The sequence below is a fragment of the Micropterus dolomieu genome, linkage group LG16 (genome assembly GCF_021292245.1).
Source record: "Micropterus dolomieu isolate WLL.071019.BEF.003 ecotype Adirondacks linkage group LG16, ASM2129224v1, whole genome shotgun sequence".
In the NCBI taxonomy this organism is placed as follows: Eukaryota; Metazoa; Chordata; class Actinopteri; order Centrarchiformes; family Centrarchidae; genus Micropterus; species Micropterus dolomieu.
This window is the reverse complement of record NC_060165.1, coordinates 15,178,000-15,200,237: the sequence shown is the minus strand read 5'-3', so window position 1 is coordinate 15,200,237 and position 22,238 is coordinate 15,178,000. Positions and strand designations below refer to the sequence as shown.

At 39.1% G+C, this 22,238-nt stretch overlaps 1 protein-coding gene across 1 annotated transcript; it reads left to right on the top strand.

The window, feature by feature from the left end:
• Positions 1–7,418: 7,418 nt before the first annotated feature.
• On the top strand, positions 7,419–22,238 carry slc6a1l (solute carrier family 6 member 1, like). Its single transcript, XM_046071634.1, has 14 exons — positions 7,419–7,659; positions 9,132–9,263; positions 10,014–10,114; positions 11,158–11,267; positions 11,434–11,566; positions 13,433–13,567; positions 13,651–13,754; positions 13,864–13,988; positions 16,041–16,153; positions 19,006–19,137; positions 19,496–19,598; positions 19,912–20,012; positions 20,894–21,061; positions 21,491–22,238. The coding sequence occupies exons 1-14, from the start codon at positions 7,419–7,421 to the stop codon at positions 21,584–21,586; spliced, it is 1,794 nt and encodes a 597-aa protein (XP_045927590.1). The 3' UTR covers positions 21,587–22,238.

The window sequence follows — 22,238 nt, the reverse complement described above, 5'->3', positions numbered from 1 at the left end:
TTTGACCTCATGATTCTCATTTGCTCTGACATGCACTGTGAGCTGTAAGGTCTTATATAGACAGGTGTGTGGCTTTCCTAATCAAGTCCAATCAGTATGATCACACACAGCTGGACTCAAATGAAGGTGTAGAACCATCTCAAGGATGATCAGAAGAAATAGACAGCACCCGAGTTAAATATGAGTGTCACGGCAAAGGGTCTGAATACTTATGACCATGTGATATTTCAGTTTTTCTTTTTTAATAAATTTGCAAAAACTTCTACATTTCTGTTTTTTTCTGTCAAGATGGGGTGCTGAGTGTACATTACTGAGAAATAAAATGAACTTTTTTGATTTTTGGAAAATGGCTGCAATGAAACAAAGAGTGAAAAATTTAAAGGGGTCTGAATACTTTCCGTACCCACTGTACATAAATTTTAACCAAAAGTTTATGTTAACTAATGCATGAAAACTTAACTGAGATTACTGAATCATGTTCAGCATGTCTCAGTCAAACATTTCAATGGTTTTATCATTTTCACTTGTTCACTGTTTGTTATCCAGGTTGAGTGTCACCAGAGATGTTTGGTGTCACTCAGCTGACTTTATCTTGGGAAATGAAGGGAATTTCAAAGTTAAGTGCAACTCGTTGTCACAGCTGCAGTTGTTCAGCAAAGGTTAGGAAAAGTCAAAGCAAGCAAAGTCGTGCTTGAATGTCACTTAGAGGCACCAACTGGAATTATTTGGCACCTTCAGCAATTAAAGACAGAGCTGGAGTTTATTGAAATGAAGTAGACGTCCAGAGGCAAACATTGCAGATAGTTCAGATAGTAGCGTGGCACACAGCAGCAGACTCTGATGACAGTCTTTGATTGCCCTTTATCTCTCCGTGTATAAGTATGTTGGACTGAATTATTTATGAGCTGATTGTTGAGTCTGATAGTGGCATGACCGCATTCATGGTCATACATTTCCAGGGTCTTTGCCAGCAGTCATTGCTCGTTTTATTTTCCAAAACTCCACGAGCTCTGTCACTGATCCAGCCCTTCTCTGCTGGGAAATACCATGGTAACGGTGTTGGCAAGAGCTGACCTCGGCTATCGCAACAAACACATACGCACAAAACACAAACACACACTGCTGCTGCTGCTAGAGTTCCCCACCAGAGTTGGGCGATTGACATATCCCCCATGGCCTCGGGGCCTCACTAGTTAGAACTGAGCAGTAATCAAAGCAGACACACAGGTCGAACTTTATTATCAACCACTCGATACCAGCAGCAGGAACAGCCACAGGTCCTCCAAAATACAGCATCCAGGAAAGAGTTGCAAAATCAAAAACGGCTTTTCAGGGAAGCGGATACATTGAAAGCCGAATTGAAGCTTTGCAAAGTTGACACAAAGATGATAATTTTTCCTTTGGATGTTAAGTTGAAGTTGCAGGACTTTTGTGGTGCCGGTGTAGAGAACTGAAGCTGATGACCTGACAAAGGACTTGGAAATTTCTGAGGTAGGATTCAGCTCATTCCCTCTCCATTTCAAACTCTCTGTCATCCAGTAAGTTATTAAGTTGAATTTGTTCAGTGACTGTGTAGTTTGTCCCCGAATCGCAGCGTTGACAAAACAATATGAATTTGTTAACTGTATGAAACTCTGTTGATAGTTATTGCTGTAATTGTTGAGAAAGACAAAACTTTTCTGGCATTAAAAGGCATAATAAAGAATGTTGTCTTATATCGTCATAAAAAGCATTTACTGAATGGATCCTCAAAGGGAATCTTTGATGTGTTTCGTATTATTAGTATGTTTTTGAAGCAGATACATGTAGTCACCTAGACAACAATTGGAGAGTACATTTTTGATCATTTCACAGTATTATGTGTATGAAGTTCATTGCTTTTTACACAGTGTGTAACATAACTCATTTTACATCATTAGAGAATGTATTGGATCAATACTGGTTAAATTAAACATCACAGTCACTGTTTTAAACTCATTAGTCTGACTACTTGTAACTTTTCCCATTACATTTTGCCTATACTTATTTTCAGCGACATCATCAGAAGCTTGGAGGCATAAATGATGCATCATGTGTTTCATCATGAGAAATTGCAATTAAACATGAATATACATTTGAACACTTTGCAAAGACAGAAAACACACTGAATCAGACAGATAATAAAGTACAGCAGGCTTTTGAAACCAGTTCCTCTGTGTGTGAAAATAAGATGTGAAATTTCCTTGAAAAATATCAGGGTTGAGCAGAGAATATCTCTGGATTTGGACAGTTTCTAGCCCAGTCAATATTTGCTATCATGAACAACTTCCTAATCTGACCATACGATGACATCCAGACATGAGATGGGGGATTATTCCACAGTCAAGGAATAACTTCCTAATTATTATTACAAATTCACATTTACATTACAGCTAGATGTCCACTCATATATTTAAATTCACCAGAGTGACCAATAATGTGAACAGGAAGTGTTGACAAGACTTTGTATCCCTCTTTTGTGGACAGCGCATAGTGAGATCTTTGTGGTTTAGATGCATGGTGCAGTGTTTGCAAGGATGAAAGGCAAATGGTTGTTGTTCTGTGCTTTTTTTTGCTTGAGATGGCATACCCACACAGACCACCTTAAATCAAATAAAAACCTTTATTTTGTAATGCTTCCCTGATTTATTTTAACTTCTTAACTTATTCAACCTGTGTGATAAGCGCAAAACCTGCACATAAGAAATATGAATTTTTTAAAGTAACTCTACCAATTGCATTGTTGATGTTATTCCAGAATTATACCTCCATTTGAAGACGCAAAAAAGTCCTCTAATTAGTCAATTAATTGATTAGTTAATGGAAATGATTTGCTGATTTTCTCAGTTTTGTGTCATTTTAAACTGAATGTCTTTGGGTTTTGGACTTTTGTTTAAACAAAATAAGATATTTTGAAAATGTTACCTTGGGCTTTGGGAAGTTGTGATCAGCATTTGTTTCAAATATTTGGCCATGGCAGACACTAATAAAAAAAACTCTGACAGATTAATCTGATAAACAAAATATTTGTTAGTTGCAGCCCTACACCCAATACTGGTTGAGAAAATGCTTTTTGTGCTTACAGCCAGGTTGAGACTGTTTTAACCATTTGACCATTATTGCATCCAGATATAGCTAGCACATGGTTCTGCAAAGGTTTGAGATAAATAAAAATAAGATGGCAAATATATTTACACCCCGCGACCTTGTACGCAGGATAAGCGGTTGACGATGGATGGATGGATGGATATATTTACACAACAATCAAGGAATACAATTGTGTATTTGGAAAGCAGCAGTCCAAGCAGACGGTGTCTGCCCCCCGACCATTGAAATGATTTAAATCAAAGGTAAACAGAAGAGGAGCTGTGCATAAAAACCTCATAAAAATTAAAACCATAAGAGCAATAGCGCAAACGAATAGGAAAATTAAATGTGGACATCAGATCTCTCTCTTCTAAAGGTGTACTAGTAAATGAACTAATATCAGATTATGATATTGATTTATTTTGTCTTACTGAAACCTGGCTGGGTGATGGAGAATATGTTAACCTAAATGAATCCACCCCTCCCAGTCATATAAATACTCACATTCCTCAAGGCACAGGACGAGGAGGTGGAGTTGCAGCTATCTTCGACTCGTACTATTCAGCTCTAAACCTAAGTTAAATTATAACTCATTTGAAAGCCTTGTTCTTAGTCTTTCACACCCAAGTTGGAAATCATTGCAACCAATTCTTTTTGTTATAGTGTACCGAGCACCTGGTCCGTACTCTGAATTCTTATCTGAATTTGAGTTTTTGTCAACTTTAGTCCTTAAAACGGACAAAGTTATTATTGTAGGGGATTTTAATATTCATGTGGACGTTGAGAACGACAGCTTCAGTACTGCGTTTATTTCTCTGTTAGATTCCATTGGCTTCTTTCAGAGTGTTCATGAACCGACTCACTGTTTTAACCACACCCTCGACCTTGTTTTGGCATATGGTATTGAAATTGAACATTTAATAGTGTTCCTACAGAATCCTTCTTTATCCGACTACTGTTTGATAACTTTTGAGTTTGTATTGCTGAACTACTCGCCATTGGGCAAAGATTTCTATACAAGATTCCTGTCTGATAGTGCTGTAGCTAAATTTAAGGATGCGATTCATCAGCTCTAAATTTATTATCAAGTCACAAAGTAACGGAGGACTCCTATGCTAATTTCAGTCCCTCCCAAATCGATCATCTTGTTGATAGTGCTGCAGGCTCGCTGCGAATGACACTCGACTCTGTAGCCCCTCTAAAAAAGAAAATAATAAAACAAAGACGGTTAACTCCATGGTATAATACTGAAACTTGAGAGAAATTGGCATTCCTCCAAACTGGAAAATTGTTTAATTTGGCAGGATAGTCTTAAAACTTATAGGAAGGCCCTCCGTAATGCCAGAGCAGCGTACTACTTGTCATTAATAGAGGAAAATAGGAACAACCCCAGCACTGTAGCCAGGCTGACAGAGAGTCACAGCTCTATTGAGCCAAGTATTCCCATAGCTCTCAGTAGTTACGATTTCATGACCTTCTTTAATGATAAAATTCTAACTATTAGAAACAAAATTCACCAAGACCTGCCCTCAACTGGCACCGACTTATCTCTTAACTCAGGAACCTTAGAAACAACTGTAAAGCCAGATATATGTTTAGACTGCTTAGCTTCCCTCAATCTTTACCAACTAACTTCAATAATTTCTTCATCTAAACCATCAACCTGCCTCTTAGACCCCATCCCGACTAGGTTGCTTAAAGAAGTTTTATCCTTAGTCAGCACTTCTATACTAGATATGATCAATCTATCTCTATCAACAGGCTATGTACCACAGTACTTTAAAGTAGCTGTAATTAAACCTCTTCTGAAAAAGCCCAAACATGATCCGGATGTTTTAGCCAACTATAGACCTATATCTAACCTTCCATTTCTCTCTAAGGTCCTGGAGAAAGCAGTTGCTAAACAGCTGTGTGACTTTCTACAGAGCAATAGTTTATTTGAGGATTTTCAGTCAGGATTTAGAGTTCATCATAGCACAGAGACAGCACTGGTGAAAATTACTAATGACCTCCTTATTGCATCAGACAAAGGACTTGTCTCTATACTGGTTTTACTAGATCTTAGTGCTGCATTTGATACCATTGACCATCAGATCCTATTGCAGAGACTGGAACATTTCATTGGCACTAAAGGAACCGCTCTAAGCTGGTTTAAGTCCTATTTATCAGATCGATTTCAGTTTGTACATGTTAACGATGAATCCTCCATGCACGCCAAAGTTAGTCATGGAGTTCCTCAACGATCTGTCCTCGGACCAATCCTGTTCACATTATATATGCTTCCTTTAGGCAATATTATCAGGAAATATTCCATAAGCTTTCATTGTTATGCAGATGATACTCAGTTATATCTATCGATCAAGCCAGATGAAACTAATCAGTTAGCTAAACTTCAAATGTGCCTTCAGGATGTTAAAACCTGGATGACATGTAATTTTCTAATGTTAAACTCAGATAAAACTGAAGTTATTGTTCTGGGGCCCAAGCACCTCCGTGACACATTATCTAAAGAAATAGTTTCCCTTGATGGCACCAGCACCACTGTGAGGAATCTTGGAGTTATCTTTGATCAGGACATGTCATTTAAGTCTGACATTAAGCAAATTTCAAGGATCGCCTTTTTTCACCTACATGATATTGCGAAAAAACAGGAATATCCTGTCTAAAAATGATGCAGAAAAACTAGTCCATGCATTTGTTACTTCTAGGCTGGACTACTGCCATTCCTTATTATCAGGCAGCTCGAAAAAGTCCATTAAGACTCTTCAGCTGATCCAGAATGCTGCAGCACGTGTTCTGACAGGAACCAGGAAAAGAGATCACATTTCTCCTGTTTTAGCTTCTCTGCATTGGCTTCCAGTAAAATCCAGAATAGAATTTAAAATCATTCTTCTTACCTACAAAGCTCTTAATGGTCAGGCACCATCTTATCTTAAAGAGCTCATAGTACTTTACTACCCCACCAGAGCACTTCGCTCCCAGAATGCAGGGTTACTTGTGGTTCCTAGAGTCTCCAAAAGTAGAATGGGAGCCAGAGCGTTCAGCTATCAAGCTCCTCTCCTGTGGAACCAGGTTCCAGTTTGGGTTCAGGAGGCAGACACCATCCCCACATTTAAGAGTAGGCTTAAGACTTTCCTCTTTGATAAAGCCCTATATATATTAGAGGAGGTCCTCTCTCCTCTTCTTTCTCTCCCTCTCTACGCAACCTCATCCCATTAATGCATGTTACTAACTCAACTTCTCCCCTTTCTGGTAGTCTTGTGCTTTCTCGTCCCTCTCCTCTCTCCTCCTATCACTTCCTGCAGGTGTTTCTGGTTCTGGAGCTGTGGAGTCTGGATCTGTGGTTGCGAGTCACCTGCTGCCCCCGTGTTCCTGCTCGACACCCTCTACTACAACTATTGTTACTAGTCCTATTGTTATTATTGTTATTATAATCATTAACATTACGATCCCTCCCTCCCCTCTCTCTCCTTCCATCCCTCTCTCTCTCTGTTCCTCTCTCTCTCTCTCTGTTCCTCCCTCTCTCTCTCTCTCTCGCTCTCTCTCTCTCTCTCCTTCACCCCCAACCAGTTGAGGCAGATGGCCGCCCACCCTGAGCCATGGTTCTGCTCGAGGTTTCTGCCTCTTAAAAGGAAGTTTTTCCTTGCCTCTGTCGCCTAGTGCTTGCTCTTGGTGGGAATTGTTGGGCTTCTGTAAATAACATCACAGAGTACGGTCTAGACCTGCTCTTTTAAGAAAAGCGCTGTGAGATAAATGTTGTTGTGATTTGGCGCTATATAAATAAAATTGAATTGAATTGAATTGAATTGAATTAACATTACGCTAGGTTAGAGACTCACTTACCGAGTAACCGACTTTACTGTTTCAAGAGCAATACTTAACGTTTAAAGGCACTCATTTTCACTTTTAGGTTTTTATATTTTCTCACTGATTTATATGGTGGTCATTAGCTTTAATTTAGCTGCTATTTAGTTGCCCAAGTTAATAAAACGACCACAAAAGATCATTAAAGTGCCTCAACATCAGTAAATTCTAATTTGAGTGGTATTCAACTCCACTTTCAGAAACAACAAAAAAGCTTTCAATATTGCCCATAGATCATTTTCATCACCTCTGTAAAAACTGTTGTATTCTCCCTCTGTCAACAGCCTTTCTGCACATTCAGTGTCCGTACATTTCCCTAAATCTGAGTCAAGAGTCAAACCCAGTGTGAGAGACTCAGCCGGACAGGAACAGAGACTTTAATTCGTCACCATTAGAGGGTGTGAGGGCCAAGTGACTTCCTGACCCCACTGGTCTGTAGTGGTCCTACAATGGGGAAGACTGGGCAGAGTACAGTGGACTTAAACTCTCCAACAGAGGTCAAACAAGCAGTCCCCTTTGAGGACTTGGATCCTGTGGTGCCCGCTGCAGATGAAAATAAGAAAAAAGAAGAGCCACCTGACAGGGGAAGTTGGAAGGGAAAGTTTGATTTTCTGCTGTCATGTGTGGGATATGCCATTGGCCTAGGAAATGTCTGGAGGTTCCCTTATCTGTGTGGCAAGAATGGTGGAGGTAAGTGCTATTTTGAGACTGACAGAACCAAAAGACCTTCAGCCAGTTTAAAGAAAATTTGATAAAACACTTATCACTAAGAGGGCATATACTCTGATAAAACAACACTGTATCTGCTAAACTGCTGTGGCTGGTCCCACTGGTTTTATGGGCAGTATCATCTTAATGCCATGGCCTGCCCGGTAGTCCAGCCTTCATCCCTGCTTATCTAGCTCCACTAGTCTAGTTACTAGTTATATCAGAAAACTTGTCACACCATTCTCTGACCTAGTGCACCTTTAAAGCATCCTCGAAACTTATCCTCATCCAAGCACTGAGCAGATACTCTGCAGCATGCTTTACGTTGTATCAGGGCTATCAAGTTTTATCAAAAGTTTGGAGTGAGATAACGTGTGTTAGAGGAGGAGCCACTCAATTATTTGCAGCAGCGGCCCCTTGGCCCCAGCCAATTTCCACAGGTTATTACTAGCAATAAGATATTACCTATAGTTAATAACTGACCTGAACAAATAGAAATTGGGACAATAGGTAAATCTGATAAAAGACTATTTATATATAAACTTGTATTTAAAAAAATACAAATGTATCAAAACTAAAAAGAAATTTGGCCCCAAACGAGTCCAATGAAAAGCAGTGCTGTACACATAGGCCTACAGTAGGATTGCAGAACTTGCTCTACGCATGTGTGTGAGTAGGCTACACATTTCAGCTTATGAATGGTGTTTTGTGTTGTAATTGTTTGTTGCACATTTTAATGCTTTGATGACGGGGTAGCGGGCTCCCACTTGAAGCAGCTGAGCTGTGGCTCAAGGCCAGCCATTTTCACCATCATGATGGATAATAACATTCCGTCCCTATCTTTATCTGTATGCATCTTTTCTAAGTAAGCCTCTAACTTCCTCTTAGTCTCTTTTAGAGTGGCAATTTTCTCCCCACCAAATAATACCATAGCAAGCTCATATGGATCTTTATGAAAAAGCTGCTCTGGCTTGTTCCTTTTTCTGTCTGTCTTTCCTAAACCTTTCTGCTTTCTTTAAAGTTTCCAACCTAGATGAGAGGTCAGTCTGCAGCAGCTTAACGCCCTTCACATGAGCCTATCAATCTCCTGTTGCCTTTATTACTGCTCCTTACTACTGCAAAACAAAAGCTAACCTTATTCTACTCTCACAAACCCCAAACCTTTCCACGCCATGTTCATATATGAAATCTTCCACTTTCCTCTAAACTCTTCTCAACAGTCAACTTTCAGCCTCTTCCGGTGCACCTGTCAGATCTGATAGATCTGATAGATAGATACAGTCTCTACATTATGAGCTGTCAATCTAAGTTACATCACAATGTTAAAATGATTTACTCTGACATCTCTATATATGATAGTATTGCTGATACAACTTACTGATAGTACTTTACAATATCTACAAACTCTTCATCTTACCAAACATATTTTGTTTATCTACTTTGTGAACTTTCAGGGGCCTTTCTGATCCCATACTTCTTGACCTTGGTGTTTGCTGGGATACCTCTCTTCTTCCTGGAGACATCTCTGGGACAGTTCACCTCAGTGGGAGGGCTGGGGGTGTGGAAGCTCATCCCAATGATGAAAGGTAAGATGTGGATATAAGTAGAGAGAGATTGATGTACAGCTGTTGTTATATCATTTAAATTTACACATGTCATTTAAGCTACTGACATGGTGCCCCTCAGTGGATGTGGATTCAAAGCACAGGACAGCATGTCACCAAGAATATGCACTAAGTTACCTCTCAGATTTGATTTATTAGCATTAATTCTTTTTGGGTGACAGACAATTCAAAATCTATCTTTACTGACTGGGATTCGAATGGGATCTTTTCAACAGTTTTTTACTCCACTTGATATCAGGTTCCTTCTCCATGCCATCACACCTGCTGCAGTCTTACAAAAAATATTTAAACTCAAATGACAAGGATACAAAGCAACCAAAGAGGGGCAGAAACACAACAGTAAAAAACAAAACAAAATGGAAATGAGTTTCGTTGACAACTTTTTTCATTTAAGTATTGTTTGCAGCTAGTGGTTTGTGGTGGCAATTATACCACTGCCTCCGTGCTCAGAGCTCAAGTGAAGCACATTTTTATCTTCTGCCAGCACAGACAGCAACAGTGAAAGGGAGTGTGTTGTGCCAACTGATACTCACAGCCAAGGGCAAGTAAACAACAGGAAATAGAAAAATATCAACGATGAAGATGATGATGATTAGAACTATAACATGTTGCCTACTCTGATGTTTTTTGCCCCCACAATGTTATATTACATTTTACTTTGCAAGTTAGCTGACCTATAAAAAAAATTGTCTGTGCTGCTTCCATCTTCAGGTGTTGGTTTAGCTGCGGTGGTCCTGTCCTTCTGGCTCAACATCTACTATATTATCATCATTGCCTGGGCAGTCTACTACTTATTCAACTCCTTCGGTTCGGTATGTTATATAATCAATCATTAGGGAGCAAACCTCAACAAAAAAAATATATTTTTCAGGCAAAAAAGTCTAAAACTTGCTGGTTTGAGCTTTGTCATTGTGAGGATTTGCTTTATTTGTTGGTTAGACAAACAAGCTGGGAGATCATTATTTTCCACTCTCAGTTTTTGACATTTTATAGACAAAGTTATAAAGTGATTAATAGACAAAACCATCTTGAATCCTTGTTTACTGATTTACAACAATTCAGTAGCAACTAGCTGGAAAATGTAGCATAGTATTTAGCAGCTAAAAAGCCAATTCCTTTTAGCTCTGAGAGCTAAAGGGAGAGTGAATATTGGACTTGCCTTCATCAGGTGGACACAAACACAACTCCAAAAAAAGGTCTTTGCTGCTCTGTATTTGCTTTATATATAAACACCTACTACCAATGACCTAGAATACCTTCTGTTAAGAAGATCTTATGTCAGGGTTGTGTTTACAGCTTATCAGTTATCGGTTATTGCATGTTCAATCAGAAAATGAAATCGGAAAAGTATTTTAAGATATGGATGGGAAGTATATCAAGTAATGTCTGTTTACCACCTCCACAAGGCCTTTCTTTCTCTGTCTCTGCTTTTCTCTCACGCCTTTTCAGTGTCTCTGCATGACCGCCCGGCTCAAAGAAGCCTGGTGGAAGAAATTTAAAGACTTACCATGCATTGTGCTCGATGCTCTTGTGGTGGGAAAAATGAAGGATTGAGAAGCAGGGATCAAAACATAATATTTTTCACAATGTTTTTATCTGAAGGCCAAATACAGGGATGGTTCATTAAAAATGGGGGACTGTGGAGAGTCAAGGATTCACATAATACAGGTTTCTTTTTGTTTCTGTGAAGAAAAGCAGAAATGCCTCTTGTTTGTATTTATTAAAATGATACATCTGATAAATCCCACAACATTATTTTGCGCCCCAAATTTTTTTTTGCAAAACTGAAAAAAAATTCAGCCTATTTTTGTGATTTTGGAGCCTATTTTGTTTATGCACATGTTTTTCTGTGCAGGAGCTGCCTTGGCAAAGCTGTGATAACCCCTGGAACACAGAGAAATGTTTTTCCAACTTCAGTCTGACAGACACCACCAACCTGACCAGCGCTGTCACCGAGTTCTGGGAGTAAGTCAACGAGATAGTTCCTGCCTTACAGTATGTGTGTGTCTGTGTATCAGGATTCCCCGAACAAGAATGTGTAAGTATGTGCTGAAGCTATTTCTGGAAGCTATTTGTGCTTACCTGTGTCTGAATTCAGTCTCTGTGTGTATGTGTGTGTGTGTTCTTGTAGGCGTAACATGCATCAGCTATCTAGTGGTCTGGAGGAACCAGGAGAGCTACGCTGGCCCTTAGTGGGCTCTCTGGCACTAGCCTGGATCCTTGTCTATTTCTCAATCTGGAAAGGGGTGGAGTGGACAGGGAAGGTCAGACTCTGTGCTTAAGTTTCTCTCTGTTCTTTCCCTTTCTTTGCTCTTCATTAATTCATTAATCATTGCTCAGGCTGTTGATCCATTGATCCCAAAATTCACATTGGCATCAATGACTGTACGAGATGATCGCGATATATTTATTTTCAATCACAATATAACAAATGATCAATAAATATTCAATAAATGTTTGATTTTATTCATTTCAATAATACACAAATTAGTACTTATTTTTTACTAAGATGTTTATGTTCTTGAGGAAAAAGGACTGAAAAATAGCTTGTACTTAATTTTACTCATGCATATTTGTTGACAAAGATTTTATCATAATTGTTTTGAATGTTCCACCTCAGATATGTGAAGTGATCCACTGTTTGACATGAAGTGTCGACCATAAAGAAGAGTTTAAACCACACTTAACCATCAGGTGTCTTCAGCTTTCACTCAGGAGCATAAATCATTCATTGAACTCAAAAGAAATAACGATTTGATATATTGTGATAATTAGCAATATCGAAAGATATGAAACTTTTTATCGTGATATCATTTTTGGCCATATCCAGCCCTAAGCCCATTACGCACTAAAATATGAACTTTATTAATATTATATTTGAGTTGTTACGTATCCTTGAGTCTTTGACATGTTAAATCATTTATATGTGCAAGGTTACACTGGTTTGAGTAATGCATAATTAATCCTATGTGTTGAAAGGACATAATTAATACCCTTGCTGTTTTCCCCCTTGGCTATTTGCGTATTACTATTTATTGATATCAATGTTGTGCTGACAAGCATCTAATAATGGTTGTTATTGAAGCCCATCCCCTTCCATTGCTTATTTGTATTCACTTGCAAATTCCATTGAAAAGTGTGATGGCTGTTTGAACGCGTCTGTCTTAATTCTCTCTTTTTTACATTATGTTTATCTCTCAATTGTGATCCCGCATACTTGTGAGTACCATCTGCATGGGATCTGAGAAGGAGCTTCTGATGCTCAGTGGGGTTATGTAAATTTCTCCATCTCTGTTTAGAGTGTCACATTATGAGTTCACATCAAAACGGGGCTTAGACGGTGTGTTAATTAGCTCCATAGAGTCGAGCAACAACCTAAAATAGATTTCAATTCTGTTTGGTTTTTTTATTCAACAGGGACATGTCTTAGTATGTATTTATTCTTCTCAGAGGGCGACTGTTTATATCTGCTGTCATACTGCTGCCCACACCCCCGCTCTCTTTCAACATTTCACTCAGGTGGAGGAATAGAAACGGTTTCAGAAGTGATTATTTTATCCCAAACTGCTGGATGATAGGGAAAAGAGTAAGAAAAAAAGAAATAAAATCATTCTGCCGGCTGCCTGGGATTTTTAAATTACAGCAAGCTGAAGCGATGTATGTGAGCAGAAACACATTTACACATTCAGTGCCAGTGATAATTGGATTTTAATGTGTGTGAGAAAAATGAATTCCCCCGAGGCCCTGGCCTTGACGGACATTACCAATTAAGCATAATCATTATGCTACAGAACTGCTGGCCACATTCTAAAGGCTCTGGCAAGATCTTCTGGAAACGAGAAGCAATGGAAATATTCTAGTAGCTAGTAGAGACATTTTTCACTCTGTTCATTCTGGCAACAAGCGTTTTTGCAGTTCTTTTTGACTTATTAGTTATTTGAGAGAAATGCCTTTGGGTTGTTTGCAACTCTAATTAACTTAAAAAAAATCCCAAGCCCATTTTAAGACAGACTTTCTTCCATTTTAAATTCTATGATAAATAAAATAAGGTGTTTTGGCTTTGACAGAATAGAAATCTATGTTTATGTTAAATACTCAGAAAGAGGTGGTTCTCTCTCTTTTTCTCTCAGGTTGTGTACTTCTCAGCCACCTATCCCTACTTCATGCTGTTCATCTTGTTCTTCCGTGGGATCACTCTGCCTGGGGCCATAGATGGGATTCGCTTCTACATTACCCCAGACTTCCAAAAGCTCGCGCGGTCTGAGGTAGACAGTTTGCACACAACCAATCACACAAGCATGTTTGTAGACAAAACAGACTGAATATGAGCACACGTGTTATCTGACAGGTGTGGCTGGATGCAGCAACTCAAATATTTTTTTCCTACGGACTGGGCCTCGGCTCGCTCATCGCCCTGGGAAGCTACAACAGTTACAACAACGATGTATACAAGTAGGAACATACAGTCACAAGCTGGTACATCCTGTGTGATATTGCTGATGGTCTTTTCTTCTTTCATCCTAACTGTTCGTTGTGTTGTTGTGTGTTTTTTTCTCTTCAGGGATTCCATTATAGTGTGCTGCATCAACTCCTGCACCAGCATGTTTGCTGGCTTTGTCATCTTCTCAATTGTAGGTTTCATGTCCTATATCACTAAGAAACCTGTCCAGGAATTAGCAGCATCAGGTACAGTAAATAAGTAATAATAGTAATAAAAGTAAACGTACTCATTGTAGAAAAATGTGTCATGGTTTGGTGAATGCAAAGCAGGAGAGAGCCCAAATGCAAGACACTGGAGAGCGGACATACAGTTCAGGGGATTTTAATCCAAAACACAAGGCATGAACAAAACTCACGGGTAGTGGAATCTGGCAAAATCCAAAGTACAGAAATGTTAGTACAGCAACAGCCAGAACACTCATCATATAACATGACAGAGCGTATACACTCTACAATGATCGGATGGGGACTGAACAGAAACACCAAACATATGTACAGCCGGGGAAAACATAGAGACAGGCAGGCAGATGGCTTCTGGAGTAACAGACAGAATACAGGTTACTGAACACTAAATACAGACATTAACTAAGACACAGAACTAAACCTAAGATACATGACTGGAAACACAGACTGAAACACCAACAATACAGATAGGCTACAAACAACCCCAGGGACAACAGACTGAGACTAACAGGTTGCAAAAAGGCTAAGAATCAAACAACAAAAACACATAATAATGAGGAAAGAATAGACTAAAGCAGAATTATCAAAATCAGATTAATTAATGAAACTGGCAGAGAACATAAATTGACACCTAGCAAACAGACAGAACCCAAGCACGGAATGATGATGATGATGTACAGAAACTAATACATCAGACAGGAACAGAACTGAACAAGAACTAAGGCAGGCACCGAAATATAGGACAGATCAGACCAGAACAACCACAGAGAACAAGCAGAAGACAGAACAACATAGACCAACTCCACAAGACACAAACAGACAGGACCAAACCTAAATGCAAACACACACCAAGAATACTGGATACAAGACAACAGACAGACAGGACTGAAACCCAAAACTCAGCATATTATAAAACAGATACTGAACTGATCAAAAATCAAAACTCACAGAGAGCAAAACTAAGCATAGCCGACAGGCAGAATGTGACAAAGTATTACTACTATACTATTATATATTTATTAGGGCCAGAGCATGAAACATGTGAGGACCCTATTGAAATGCAAGGAATAACCATTTGACATAATGATAATCACATTTTTGGTGGCCTAAACATGCTTGAAAACTCATGAAACCGTGCACAATATTCAAGAGCGGTACAAATTTACATGTCATATGGTGCATGGGCGTAGCGAAATGGCTCGTTGGCACCGCCCAAAGAGAAGGTTTTTGTGGCACATCTTTCATGTCCACACCTACATAAAAGCTTCTGAGAGGGGTTCCCTAAACCCAAAAGGAACTTTTAATGCTCATTTTTGACATTTTATAGATTCCATATTTTAACAAACTTCTCCTAGATAATTAATCTGATCAACTTCAAAGTTTCGCTTTACAATGTAAAGGCATATATGATGACAACTTCTGCTATCTGTGAGTTTTCGTCGAAGAGCGTGAAGCCACAACATGTTTCACCAGTTGAACTTTGATTCTTAACTTTTTAATTGTATTGATTCTGCTTTGTAGCCTAAAAGTTTTTTCAGTATTTCAAATGTTTCTTTGAATTACCATGGCCTATTAAATGGGTGAAAAGATGTCAATCTTTTTCTGTCTTGATGGTAATAGAAATCATGCCTTTTAAAGGTAAGTAGTCATAGTGATTATTTTCCGATCCCTAAAGCATTTCAAGCAAATAAAACACACCAATAGCCATCTTCAGAAACAGCAGGGAAAGGTTCTTAAAACTTGAGACAGGTTTTTATATTTGATCATTGCATAGAACAAGCCTTCTCAGACAAATTGACAGGCTTTCACTCCTTCGCTGCACATTTAAGTGAACTTATTTGGCAGCCTTGGATATGTCCTCAAATGTTGGGGTCAGACTGAACCAATGCGACTCAAATTCAAAAAGAAAAACAAAGTAAATAGTATGGGGCTGTTTCTGTCCTGTTTCTTATGTTTTCCTATGTAAATATGTTGATGCTCATAAATTTCAGTAGGCTACAGTATAATATCATAGGATAAAGCATATAAATGGTGTGTCTTCTGTGTGACATTTAGGTCCAGGTCTGGCGTTTTTGGCTTATCCTCAAGCCGTCACCCAGCTGCCCATGTCCTCTCTGTGGGCCATCCTCTTCTTCTCCATGCTGCTGATGCTGGGCCTGGACAGTCAGGTACAAGTAGCTTACACTTTAACCGCTGCTGAACAGATTATATTATTTATTAGATTTTTTGTCTCACCCTTTGTCCTTAATTGTCCATAAAGGCATTCATCACTCTGAAGCACCAACAAAAACTAATGTATAATTGAAGTAAATTATTCATTAAGAATGATTATGATCATAGTGTCCTGTAAATGAAAATACCAAAACCCAGCAGTAACTATTCAGCTTGAAATATATAATGGTAGACACGACTCAGGGCTGAAACTCCAAACTTAACAAACTTTTATTGTACTAAAATTACTGATTAATAATACAATATTAATAATAACATTAAACAGATTTGAACATGGGTGGCATGGTGTTCTGGTGGATAGCACTGTAGCCTCACTGCATGAAGGTCGCAGGTTCAAATCCCGGTTGCTTTTATTAGTCGGTGTAGTGCCGAAAAGTGATCGTCCACCGAAAACTGATTGCCGTCTGCTGGAGCTGTATTGCCCAGTCTCTTCAATCACTTTCTGGCAAGTGAAATAGCCTACTGCATTTTATGGGTTGTACTGGCCATTTAAAGGTATTTTAAGAGGTAAAAAGTAGCTACTAGGTGAGCTATAATCTGTCAAATATAACTCTTCTGAATGAAATCAACTAATTTCAGGGCAGAAATAATCTTTCAGTCAATAACAAAAGGCTTCAGTCATTTTCTGGCAAGTGAAATACTACTATTACTACTAATACTATTTTATGAGTTGTATTGGCCATTTAAAGCTATTTAAACAGGTAAAAAAGAGTGGATTGGTTGGTAGGCCTACTCAGCAAGTAAAATAGGCCTAATGCAGAGTCATAAGGATAATTACAAAATTGTCTTCATTTTATAACTAAGTTGGCAGTAAGTCATGTTAATTAGGCTACAGTCCGTTTTCCAAATATATAAATATATATCATATTACACATAGGCCTTTTTTTTTTGGGCGTCTGTTGGTTGGGTTGGGGTCTTCCGCGTTTGCATCGCGGTGCATCTGAGAATTTGTTTTTTTTATTCATTTATTATTGTTTTTCTTTCTCCCACCCCTATTGGCTACTGGGGTTCTTACCTGCCAGTTGCTGGGGTAGGTGTGGCACAGTCGTGGCGCCCCACTCTCACTAACAACTACATTCTTTAACAGGCTTATGCGTACACACGTACACACACACACACACACACACACACACACACACAGACACATTCACCCACACGCACACAGACACACACAGTCTCACACGTAGACACAAACAAATTTAGGTTGTCCCTGGTAGAATTATTCCTGATGCTTTTCTTTCAGTTACTTAAAATTAAATTATTATTTATTACAGCCATTTTACTTACTTTAAATGAATTGTTATTATTCCAGCTCTCGTGGCTGTGCTGTGTTGCTTATTTAGTGTGCGTGACTGTTTCTTGTTTTCATTTTTCTCTTAGTTGTCTTACTATGTCAGCTGTTTATTCCTGCTGTTCGGCTGGGTGTCTTTTACTATTATTATTATTTTTATTGTTTGTTTGTTTGTTTGTTGTTTTTCTCCTCCCCAAACCCCCCTCTCTGTTCTATTGCAGGTTTCTCTGCTTTTTGCAATTAGTGTTTCCCACTGCTTTTCCCTGTTGTCCTCACCTTCCATCCCCCTTTCCCCCTTCTCTTACAGGTCTTGTTCTTTCTCTGTGCTGTCTGTTTGTGCCCCCCCCCCATCCCCGTGTCTGACCCCCTGTCCGGCCCAGTGACAAATCAATACATAATTAAATAAATAATAAAACAGACAAAGGAGTATATTAATACTCTCTTGTTAAAGTAAAATCTGTCTTGCACAATATGGTATCCAGCTCATCATACTCTATACCAAGCTGCTGGGCAGGAAAAAAAAAAAGAAAAGAAAAAGAAATCCCAGTTGCCCCAGTTTGCATGTTATCCCTGTGTCTGCGTGGGTGCTCTGGTTTCCTCCCACCATCCAACCATTTTCAAGACTTGCAGCCCATCTAGTTTGATCGGTGACCCTAAATTGTCCTTAGGTGTGAGTGTGACTGGTTGTGTGGCCCTGCGATGTATTGGCGACCTGTCCAGGCTGTACCCTGCCTTTTGCCCGATGGCAGCTGGGATTGGCTCCAGCCCCCGCGACCCTGTACGCAGGATAAGCGGTTGACAGAAATACATGTTACATGTTGATTGGGGGAGGGGTGGGGGGTGGGTGGGGGGGGGTCTGACAGCTCACTGCTTTAGTTGGTTCTACTTTCTGTTGGGGTTAGGGATTTTAAATTATATGATTGTATACAATTTTGAACTATCTGTTTTGTTTGATGGATGGATTTGAGCATTGGACAAACATAAGATATGAAAGCACGGGACCCAAAATACACCATTTATCAGAAAGCATCAGGTATCTGTAAAGGAAACAAAATGCTTTAGAGGTTTACACAGCATACTTGATATACATAACTCAAGCATGCTGTGTGTACCTGTAAAAACCTTACTTAATTATTAATTATTACTTAAATATATATACACATAAAGTACATCTTCTTCTATCTCCTTCTTCATTGTCCCCCACCCCCTTCCAACGCACTTGGACTCAAGTGCGACACCTGAATATCTTTCCTGAATATCTTTCTGAACTGTCAGTGGTTGTATTGCATTGTGGGTAAGAGGAATGCATAAAATAAAAAAATACAATATCTCTGGTTCTACTCCATCTTTTGTTTTAACTGCCCGTTGTCTGGCAATGTTGTAGGAGTGCAACGCTAAATCGGTACGAGTACGGTACGGTACGAGAGTTAATCGAGTATGCTGTTAATATAAATCTACAGTCCATTTTGACCCATGTCTGTTAATGTTATTTATTAGTTCTGCACAGTTGAAGGCTTCATCACAGCGCTGATGGATGAATATCCCCTGCTGCTGAGGAAGAGGAAGAAGGTGTTCATCCTCATTGTCTGCTTCATCTCCTTCATCATCGGCTTCTCCAACATCACACAGGTAGTGTTGTGTGCACCTCTGTATATTAAATGCCCTCAAATATTAAAAAATGTTTAGAGGACTTAACCATGTAGTTCTGTTTTAATCCACTGCGGTTAACTATCACTGCATGACGTGTGTAGGTATGAGTAGGTATTATAAGGTGCTTGTCTTAAAACCCAATACACACATGAACATTTGTTTCTGACATTAGAGAAAAGAGCCTCCTCCTGCATTTTACATAATGCAAAAACGATCTTGCAACAACCTGCGGTGTACATTCATCCTGCATATTTTATTCAATAAAGAGAGGGATATTAATATTCAGCCTCTGAAGCAGATAGGTGTGTCTGTGTGTGTCTGTGTTGAATTCTCCCAGGGTGGTTTGTACGTGTTCAAGCTGTTTGATTACTACTCCGCCAGTGGGATGTGTCTTCTCTTCCTCGTCTTCTTCGAAACTGTTTCCATATCCTGGTTTTATGGTAGGAAATCTATCTAATACTGTCCACGCTTTGACCGTTGTAAACACTGTGAAATCAAATATAACCACAGCTGTAAAAAGTTGAGACGGTCTGGATAGAAAGGACTATAGTGTGCCAAGTCACCAAATGAATGAGTTATGTAGATTTCCTATATAGCTGTCCAACAGGAAATTACATTAATCTGCTCCACTTTCTGATAAGACTCCCTGTCCAATCAGCTTTCCTTCTCTTTCGCCCCATAAGCTTTCTTGTAGCTATTATCTCAACATTAACACGCACATGTCTTCTTTGTCCTCTTCTCTTTACGCCACAGGAGCTGAAAGGTTTTATAAGAACATTGAGGACATGATCGGCTATAGGCCATGTGGCTGGTGGAAGCTCTGCTGGATGTTCTTCACTCCCATGATCTGCCTGGTAGGCGGGAAATGATTATTGATTTAACCCTCCATAATATGCGATTTTCAACGTCGAACTCTACTTTGTGCTTCCTTCTCCCTCATGGAGATCTTCCAACCCAAGTAGCTACAGCAGGTGCCAATAGGTAGAGAATTGATGACATTGCATTGGTCGTTGTATTGGTTTCCTCTGCGGTGATTTGTACTTTAGCTTGTGGACTAGGCCCTCAGGGAAATCATGGCAATATCTCTATCTTCAATAAAGTGACTGTAGTGATAAATGAATTGTACTGTTCAAGGAAGCAATTGCCTATTGATGGAAATTAAGCGCATCTTACTCCCTCGAAGCACTGATTTGATGATGTTCAAGTTAACTTAAAACAAAATTTGGTTGAAAAGTGAACGCATTTAGCCAGTTGGTCCACCACATAGGTCTTGAATTGTCTTGCTATTTATGCCCCCACCATCTGCTTTTAAATGGTCCAGTATCATTTAAGAGCAGATACCTGAAAATGACATTCAGCCCCAGCAAATTTTAACCATTAGCATTCTAACACACTAAAGTAAGATTGTGAGCTCGGTAAACATTTTACTTGCTAACCTACATATTAGCATGATAGCGTTGTTATTGTGAGCATGTTAGCGTGCCGGCATTAGCATTCAGCTCGCTATTGTTAGCTAGCATTACAGCACTAGCATTGCTGTAGACTCTTTTTAAGACATCAAGGTTACAAATAACTGTGTAAAAAAAACTGTATAAATGGTCTGTTTAAGTGTGATACAGGTCCATAAAATAAAACTAAAAACTGCTTGTCAAACAATGATTTTACATAACTTGCTTGCTTATCTCATTCTGTAGCCTTTTTAAAACTGATTATATAACATAATTGGATATTTTAGGGGGTGTTTACCTTCAGTGCCATTGAGATGACCCCTCTGACCTTGGGGAAGTATGTGTACCCGCTGTGGGGCCAAGTGATCGGCTGGTTCATGGCTTTGTCTTCCATGATACTGGTCCCGGGATATGTCATCTACATGTTCTGCACCACCAAGGGCAGCATCAAACAGGTACAAACTTCCATATACACGTCTCACTGTTTTCTCTGTTTTTAATGTCTATTCCCTGCTGTCTGGAACTGGTGATGAGGGAGAAACGGACACAGTACTCAAAATAAATAGTACAGATGAGAGTTGAGAGATATGGTGCAGGAAGGCAGGAGTTATTTGGACTGCATTCAGTAAGAAACAGAAAAAAATGGGTTTGGCCTCAAGCCATTGACGAAATCTATGAAGCTGATAAACTTAGTTTGAAACATTTTGTTTTCTCTGCTTTTAATTTAATTAAAAACATGTATATAACAGCTAAGCATTATTGTTATTGTTATTTATTAGTACGTTTTGGCCCACCCAACTTTCATCTCAGAACTCACCTTCAAGAATAACTGTTTAGCATTTAATACTAATCCGAGACTGATGTAACTCTCTTTACTTGACCAGCGTTGGCGGAAGATGACAACTTCCCAGGAGGATGAAAAGCCATCGGGGCATGAAGAATTTACACACACAGGGAGCGTGGGCGATGCTCCTGTCTAGCCATGATTGTTCAGGTCGAAATAATCTGACTGCCAATTTCCCCTGTCTGCCAGGGCTTACTGTGGTCAACATTGAAATTTGACAATTGGACAGATGGAATCTTGTAAAGGATTTCACCATGTTGTCTTCCATTTTAAATTGTGCTGAAAATTCTGGCTAGCAAATGAAGAACATGAAATGTCCTATTGCGATAAAAGAGTGAGTTTTGACCACAAATTGAATGCTATTGTAACAGCAGTGAACCTGTGTACATATACCACATATATACCATTAACGTATGTCTTCATCCTACTTGTAAATTGTCTCTACTACTCAACAAAATCACTCTTGTTTATAAGCCACAAATGTAATAAATGTTGTTGTACAGAGGAATTAACAAGTCCGGTAAAACTTCATTCTAAGCATAAAACTGTAAAGCATCAAAGATTATTTGCTAGTGGTAGCTTAAAGAACCAACCAACCAGCCACTGTGATATTTTTGTCCTGCAATAAATATGTGGGCCATGGAGTTATATTTATTGTGTTTGCTGATCCAGACCTACAAAAACAAAAAGAAAGCATTTGTGACTGTAATATGAATGTGATGAAAGTTGTATAGGCTATTCACCATAGACAGTTTGTCCATTAACACAGCTTTGAGTTTTAAATGATG